Source organism: Grammomys surdaster, unplaced genomic scaffold, assembly GCF_004785775.1.
Source record: "Grammomys surdaster isolate TR1022 unplaced genomic scaffold, NIH_TR_1.0 126185, whole genome shotgun sequence".
Lineage (NCBI taxonomy): Eukaryota > Metazoa > Chordata > Mammalia > Rodentia > Muridae > Grammomys > Grammomys surdaster.
The window spans coordinates 3,435,843-3,444,425 of NW_021620991.1; the positions used below are offsets into that span (position 1 = coordinate 3,435,843).

Sequence of the window (8,583 nt, forward strand, 5' to 3'; positions counted from 1 at the left end):
AGGAATGGAGTGTTGTGGGAATTCTGAGCACTGTGAGAACACTCCAAGAAATCAAGACAAGAATCTGTGACCTCAGTTTCTTCAAAACATAGAATTGTTCTTGGGCCGTGCTTTCATGCTCCTCCTAGGCATAGTGAATCGTAGTTCACCTCACAGTACTCATTACTGCTTGCTGTTGCTATTCAATTAAATGCTTAAACTGTCCTTTATATGGCTCCATGGAAAACCATGGTTTTGCCATGTTCGGCTCGTCTTTGTGATTATATGCAGCCTGAACTCATGAGAACTTTGTGCATCTGAGGTGCTGAGGAAAGCAGGCAACTGCATGAGACCTTAGTCCTCTCACATACCAATTCTGTTCTCCCAGGTCCCATGACCTCTAAAGTGGTGACACTTGCCCACAATACATGAGGCCCTGGGTTTGATTCCAAGCACTGCATAAACCAGGCAGAGTGGCATATACCTCTAATCCCAGAGCTGGGAAGGTGCAGACAGGGAGATCAGCCCTTCAGAGGCTGAGGAGGTGAAGGCACTTGACAGCAAGCCCAACAACCGAGGGATGGCTCAGTGAGTAACAGCACGGGCTACTCTTCCAGAGGACCCACATTCCATCCCCAGCACCCACATGGCAGCTCACCACAGTCAGTAACTCCAGGTCCAGGTAGTCAGTGCCCTCCTCCTGCCACCAAGGGCACCACGTGCACACGGTGCGCAAATCTACATGCAGGTAAAACACGCATGCACATAAAAAATGAAGTCCAAGGTAGGCTGGGCTACATGAGACTATCACACACACACACACACACGCACACACGCATACACGCACACACACACACACACACACAAGGAAATCCTGACGTGCAACCACTCACACAAATGAGCAAGGAACTAAGGAGGGCACCATTACAAGACCCTGTACAATGCCTGAAGCCTCAGAGCAGTCAGACTCAGAGCTCCCCTTCGTCTACTACAGAAGGCGTGCTGCCAGAGACTGGGAAGACTGAGGGGCCGTCTGCCGGGCCGTCTGACAGGCTGGCCTGCAGTTTTCTTCTGGAGACATGCGCTATGAATGTAATGAAGCAGCACTGAACTCACAATCAGAAACAGTTAAGTTCATAAATGTGACAGAACCTGTTACTTAACAAATTTTGGGGAGCTGGAAAAATATCTGAGAAGGGAAATTGCATCTGGAATTTATAAAGAACGTCTATAAGCTCACTAATAAAAAAGCAGGCCAAGGTCAAGTGTGGTGTTCATCTCTAACCCAGCACTCAGGAAGTGGAGGCAGAAAGGTGAGGAGGCCAAGGCCAGCCTCCATTCCACATCGAGTATAAGGGGCTAGAGTGAGACACAGATGCCATCTCAAGAAACCAAGCACTCAGAACACACAGCAGAAGGAGATCTGTGATTCCAAGGCCAGCCTGGTCTACATAGCTGATTCCAGAATAACCTGAGCTATATTGTGAGGTCTCTCAAAGAGTGGGGATCGGGGGTAGGGTGGTAAAGAGCTGGCTCATTGGTTTAAAATGCTTGCCACTCTACCCAGAGGACCCAAGTTCAGTTCCCAGCACCCACGTGGCAGCTCACACCCTCCTGTAACTCCAGTTTCAAAGACCCTGGGCTCTGAGAGCACCTACACACAGGACATATATACCCACATACATACATACATTAAAAGATAATAATAATCTATAAAGGGAAAAAGAAGCTAGGTGTGGTGGCTCAGGCCTTTAATCTCAGCACTCCAGAGGCAAAAAAAAAAAAAAAAAAAAAAAAAAACACACCGGCCCCCGGGGTTTTGAAACACACAGAAAAACCAGATTGAAAAAAAAAAAAAAAAAAAAAAAAAAAGAACAAAAAATTCTGTGGGGGGGGGCCGAGCATTTTATTAAACCACCCCCCTCAAAAAAAAAAAAAAAAAAAAAAAAAAAAAGCTCCAGGACAGCCGAGGCTGTTACACACAGAGAGAAACCTGTCAGAGAAAGAAAGAAAAAGTAAACAGACAAGAGCCATGAATAGATAACTCTTCAAAGACACCTCAGTGCTCAACAGCACATGAAGACATGCTCAACCTCAGATCATCAAGGGAGGGCCAATCAGAACCACCATGTGGCAATACCTCACACCCACTAACAAGTAAGTGCTGGCCAGGATGTGGGGACACTGAACCTCTTACATGCTGAGAAATGAGTAATGCAGCCAGGCCCTATGGAAGCCACCCTGTGTCCCTCCAAGGTGGCCCTGGAACTGCCAGGTGATTCTGATTCCACTCCCCAGCACGCTGCTTCCACTCACACCAACTGCAAGCATCAGATAACTCTTCCTGCATCCTGGTGCTTGGGAGGCAGGTGCCAAAAAAGACAGGAGTCTGAGGAAAGCCTGGGATACACAACAAGGCAAGATAGTTTTGTTTTGTTTTGTTTTAATGAGGGACACAACTGGGATCAGTCAAACTGATCTATCGCTGCCAATGGGAAGCTCACAAATGCTAACCTTAGGGTCAAGAGGTTTTAAGGAATTTCATAAATGATCAAATCATTGGTCATGCATGATTAACTCAAGCCAATATAAGGTCCTCCACCCTCAGAGCAGCATGCAGTGGGGTGTAGCCAAAAGTTCAAACCCTCCAATCCTGCATGCAGTCTTTCATGGCCAGCCCCAGTCACCTCATGAACACCAGAAAGAACTGGGAAAACAAAGCCCCTACCATCCCTTGCAAAACTAAGGCAACTAAAGGTGAAACAGCTCATCATTGTGAACTTCAACGGAAAACATTCATACATGTAAATTAAATTCTAACAAAGTTTCTGCAGATCTCAGGAGAAATAAAAGCCCATTGACCCAGGACCAAACAGGGCCAGCACAGAAGCTGACAAGTCTCTCTGGCCACCTGGAAGAGAAGTCTGGTGGCCAGCACAGCTGCTGGCTCACAGGATGTGGTGATCTCCAACCACACCCAAAGGAGCTCATGACTAGGAAGTGCCTAGCTTCCAAGCCTGGAGCTGCCAAACCTGGAGCCCAGGAGCCTCCACTGATCCCCAAAAGAACAGCATGACAGGTCTCAACTGATGACCATCTAAGACAAGAGGCAACTCACCCGAGGCCAGCCCCTACTGACCATCCTGAGGGTGCACAGCACAGCTCCCTGTTTTGCTGCCTGAGACCCAGGGGCTGGCTGGGGGGGATGAGTCACCCAGGAAGCAGAATATCAAGCATCCTACCTTCCCACAGCGATGCGACCTTCAGGCTTTTGGTGATCTGCTCTGGTTCTGACAGCCCTCATCGAAGGCCAGCATAATTTCCTGAGCCCCAAACACTCCTGGCCAGTCCTCAGGCTCCAGGAGGCTACCTGCCTCCCCACTTCCCAGAAACGTAGAGTCCTAACAAGCAGCTTCATCCTAGGAGTGGGACAAACCGTTTATCCTCCCTCATAGCACGAGGCTTAGCTCCTGTGTCTACCAGCCAGCATCCAGCTTAGTGGAGGGGCCTCCTCAAGGGAATCCAACTGGGCTCCTCTCTCCACCACTAGTGAGTAAGCAAATGCCAACAGGCAAGCTGGTGGGTCTGTTCCCGGAGCCCAGTGATGCAACCTCATGAGAAGGTATGCAGTCACTCAGCCTTTTCTCAGGGAGGAATGGTGGAGGAGGGACAAAGGACCCAACCCTCTGAAGGGCTGACAGATCCTCCTCTCAGACCCCCCATCTCCAGGAACTTCAAGCCAAGTACTACCCTGCTTGGCTTATTACAAGTCAAGGCATGGTTCCACCTCAGCCAAAAGCTCCTCAGCAAGGCTGGCTGGGCTGCCAAGTGGGGCAGAGGTCCTGGCTAGGCATGAAGGTAGCAGGAAGTCGGAAGATGAGAAAGTGCCGCACTGGGGCGGGACCACGGAGGAAAACAGGGCTCAACTCCGCCCTAACTCATGCTGAAGGAGGAAGCACCAGAGCTGGAAGCACTCTCAGTTGTGAAAAGAAACAAAGGCTTCGATGAGTCTCCTGTCCCTACCCTGTAGCTCCTAAACAGCACAACAGTCAATGCAGCAGCCTCCGACCTTCTCTGGCTTCCTCTGTTCCCAGCACTCCCCACGCCTGGCCTTCTTGCAACAAGTCCCAGACAGCACAGCTTGGCATCCACAGACACCTCAGCAGCCTCTCTAAAACACAGGCTCCTTTGGAAATCCACCTTAGACCAAGCACAGTGGCACCACGGTGACACTTGTCCTCTCATTTACTAGGGAACTTAGGAAGTAGTGGCAAGGGTCTCACTTGAGCCCAGAATTTCAGGATAGCCTGGGCAATACAGTCGTGATGGTTTAAATATGTTTGGCCCAGGGAGTGGCACTATTAGGAGGTGTGGCCTTGTTGGAATAGGTGTGTCACTGTGGGCTTTAAGACCCTCCTCCTAGCTGCTAGGAAGCCAGTTTTCTCCTAGTGGCCTTCAGATGAAGATGTAGAACTCTTAACTCTGCCTCCACTGTGTCTGCCTGAACACTGCCATGTTCCCACCTTGATGATAATGGACTGAACCTCTGAACCTGTAAGCCAGCCCCAATTAAATGTTCTTTATAAAAGTTGCCTTGGTCATGGTGTCTGTTCACAGCACTTAAACCCTGAGACAACAGTGAAGCCTCATGCACAGTTTTGTTTTAAGATTTATTTATTTATATTATGTATGTAAGTACACTGTCACCCTCTTCAGACACACACCAGAAGAGGGCATCAGATCCCATTACAGATGATTGTGAGTCACCATGTGGTTGCTGGGAATTGATCTCAGGACCTCAGAGCAGTCAGTGTTCTTAACCACTGATCCATCTCTCCAGCCCCTTTGTTTTATGTTTTAAAGGCAGGGTCTTACAATGTCACCCTTGCTGCTCACCAGAAACTCACCATGTAAGCCAAGCTGGCCCCGAACTCACAGAGATTCCCCAGGCTTCTTATGCCTTCCAAGTACAGGGATCAGAGCCATGCACTACCAGGCTTGGCTTCCCCTTTTTAACTAAGCAAACATATAAACACATAAATACATACATACATCTGGAACATATAATAAAAATCCCTCAGCCTCATCAAACATGAAGAGAATGTTCCCATGCCGGAGAGTACATCCCAATGCCTGTGAAATCTGCATTTGTAAACTGCATTCACAACTCTAGAATCCCAAATGTTCATTGGCTGAAGAGATAAACCAGCTGGGATGTCCAGAGAATGGGAGTGCCGCCCATGTGAGGTTCACAGGCATTGTGCTAAGTACAACACCCTCCCCTAACAACCACAGAACAAGCCACATGAGAGAAAGCCACTGAGTCACTTGCCAGGTACCAGTGCTGGAAGAAGGAAATAAGTGCCTGACACCATTAGATCTCATGAAGATAATCTATGTCCCGGTCAGATGGTTGCTACACAGGCACACATCTATCAAAATGCAAGGAACTGTGCACACCTATAATATCAGAATTTGGGACATGAAATCATGAGGATCAGAAGTTCAAGGCCACCCTCCACCACATGCCAAATGTGATACTAGCCTGGGCTATGTGAAACTCTGCCTCAAAACAAAAGAAAACAAACAAATGTCAGTGAAATGTACATGAAAGCAGCCGCATTTCATGGAGGACAGTTGTGTGGAGTGTGTGTGTGTGTGTGTGTGTGTGCTACATCCACAGAGAACGTTTGTGTGGAGTGTGTGTGTTACATCCACAGAGAACGTTTGTGTGGAGTGTGTGTATTACATCCACAGAGAACGGTGGTGTGGAGTGTGTGCGTTACATCCACAGAGAACGATGATGTGGAGTGTGTGTCTGTGTTACATTCACAGAGGACGGTTGTGTGGAGTGTGTGTGTTACATCCACAGAGAACGGTGGTGTGGAGTGTGTGTGTTACATCCACAGAGGACGGTTGTGTGGAGTGTGTGTGTTACATCCACAGAAAACGGTGGTGTGGAGTGTGTGTGTTACATCCAGAAGTCAACAAGGCTTTTACGATGGCAAACCTTGAGCTAGGGCTGTCACTTGGGGGGAAAGCACCAGCTGCCCTGTACAAGGCTCTGAGCTTGACCGCTGCAGAGAGACAAATATTGTATAAATATTTTTTATTTATTTATTTATTTATTTTTTTTGGTTTTTCGAGACAGGGTTTCCCTGTATAGCCCTGGCTATCCTGGAACTCACTCTGTAGACCAGGCTGGCCTCGAACTCAGAAATCCACCTGCCTCTGCCTCCCAAGTGCTGGGATTAAAGGCGTGCGCCACCACCGCCCGGCCCTTGTATAAATATTTTAAATAAATACTTTTGAGCAGTAAAGGATAATGTAATAACAACCGAGAGGGCTGGAGAGACAGTACAGTGTTAGAAGACTCTCGCAAAGGACCCGGGCTCAGTTCCCAGCACCAACACAGCAGCTCACCACCATCCAGAACTCCTGTCCCAGAGAATCCGATGCTGCCCTCTGGTCTCCACAGGCACTGTACATGCATGGTGCACAAATATACATGCAGGTAAAAACACCTATGCACATAAAATAAGTCTCTTTTTGTGTGTGAAAACATATAAATAAATGATGACCGGCAAGCTGTGACCCCGAGGCTGAGTGCTCACCTAGCATACATGTGAGACCCTGGGTCAGAGTAGAACAAGTCTTTCTCCCCCTATATACTTATTTATAAAAAAGAGCAGGGTTTACTGTGCCTGTATGTCACAGGTTAGTGGAAGTAAGGAGACCCTTCACACGAGTTGGTTCTTGCCTTCCACTGTGTGAATTTCCAAGGACCAAACTCATAGCAAGCAAGCGCCTTCATTGCTGAGCCATCTACTGGTCTCAACCTAACATTTATTATCTTTCTTCACATTAATCATCAGATTTTACAAAAATAAAGAGAGAACATCTCCTCACACATCCAGTTGGCTTTCCGCCTCTGCCTGCCACATGCTGGAATGAGAGGTGACCATCACTCCACACTAAGTCTGTTTCCAATTTACTTTATAGTTTGTTATTATGTATGTATGTATGTATGTATATATATATATGTATGTATGTGGGTGGGGGTTATGTATGTATGTATGTATGTGGGGGGGTTATGTATGTATGTGTATATGTGGGTGGGTGGGTGAGGCATGCATGTGAGGATAGGTGTCTGAGTTGGCCAGAGGCATTGACTCTTCTCAAGGTAGAATCACAGATGGTGTCATCCTCAATCGAAGGAATGGCTGTGTCTATGAGATTAAAGGCTGCCCTGCCCAGATTTCAAGGAACTACCCATAGATACTTTAAAAATCTACGTGCATTCTGTTGACTACTGAAATGTTACTGTGGGCACTAAAGTTTGCAGTGCTACTAGCCGGCCTCCCTGCAGGTATTCAGGTACAGGTCCTTGGTGGGGAAGACCCCACAAGAACTCCCTTCCCAGGAACCTCCAGGACTGAAAAACAGTACCCAAGATGGGCGGTCACAGTACCTGTGGGGTCGACCCTGACATCCAACCCTTCACATCCTTTCGTGTCCTTCAGGAAAAGGCTGGAGAACTGGCTCATCGGTTAAGAACACTGGCTGCTCTTCCAGAACACCTGAGCTTGTTTCCCAGCGCCCACACGGCAATTCACAACTATCTGCAACTCCAGTCCAGAGGATCCAGTGCTCTCTTCAGGCACTGGGCACACACATGGCAGGAGACATATAGACAAGCAAAACATCCATACTCATAAAAATCAGTAAATAAATTTTAAAAAGAAGGCACCTTCTGGCCTGCATGATATCAGGGAGCTGGCTAGCTTCAGGGCAAAGTCCAGAGTGACACTGGGCTAGGTAACAGGCTGTAAAACAAGACAGTAGCAGACTCAGGCACCCTTCACCACAGGCTCACTGGGCTACAAAGAGTGCATCTTCAACAGGATCCATACATCTTCCCAGGAATAGAGCCACACTGCACTTTACGGAATGTTCCAGAACAGATCCAGTGTTATTGTTAATTCCACTTTCCAGCCAAAGACCAAGCTGAAAGGAGAGACAATTCACATCCACTGAACTAGCACTGCTGGAGTTTGCAGACTGCAGACAGCACTGAAGGCATTCGCCGTCCTCGCATCCCGCTCCCAGGAAAGCGCTTGAGAGACCGGCATCTGAGAGAGAGCAGGACAAGCCAGAGTCTGCAGATGTCACACCCTCAGCCCCAAATAGGTTCCACAGCCACAAAACCTCAGAGTTCAGTGATCATGAGGTGGGGCAGGATGCCAAGGGCAAGGCTGGCACGGGCTGCTAAGTGGAACTCTGCCTCAAAAAGGGCAAAATAGATAAATAAAAATAAATCAGGGCTAAAGGGAAGGGTCAGCTATTAAGAGAGCTTGTGGGTTTCCAGAGCACCTCTTCTCTCTCTCTCTCTCTCTCTCTCTCTCTCTCTCTCTCTCTCTCTCTCTCTCTCTCAAAATCAGGACTAGTGGGATGATTCAATAGATGAAGGCACTGCCAAATCTGAAAATTTGGGTTCAATCCCAAGAACCTATTCCCACAAGCTGTCCTCGGCATGACCTCTACATTTGTGCCATGGCACACTCACAGGGACACGAACACACACACACACTCACAGGGACACAC

General features: G+C 48.0%; 1 protein-coding gene across 3 annotated transcripts in view; it reads right to left on the reverse strand.

The window, feature by feature from the left end:
* Acot7 (acyl-CoA thioesterase 7) overlaps nt 1–8,583 on the reverse strand; it is an 87,046-nt gene that overhangs the window by 74,940 nt on the left and 3,523 nt on the right. Inside the window, exon 1 of one of the 3 annotated variants that reach the window (XM_028757789.1) lies at nt 3,222–3,572. The exons of 1 other annotated variant lie outside the window; for it this stretch is intronic. In XM_028757789.1, coding sequence (XP_028613622.1) covers nt 3,222–3,397 — 176 coding nt within the window. In that variant the 5' untranslated portion in view covers nt 3,398–3,572. Of the gene's footprint in view, nt 1–3,097; nt 3,136–3,221; nt 3,573–8,583 lie in introns of those variants that run through there. One more of the 3 variants, XM_028757792.1, reaches the window with a different exon arrangement.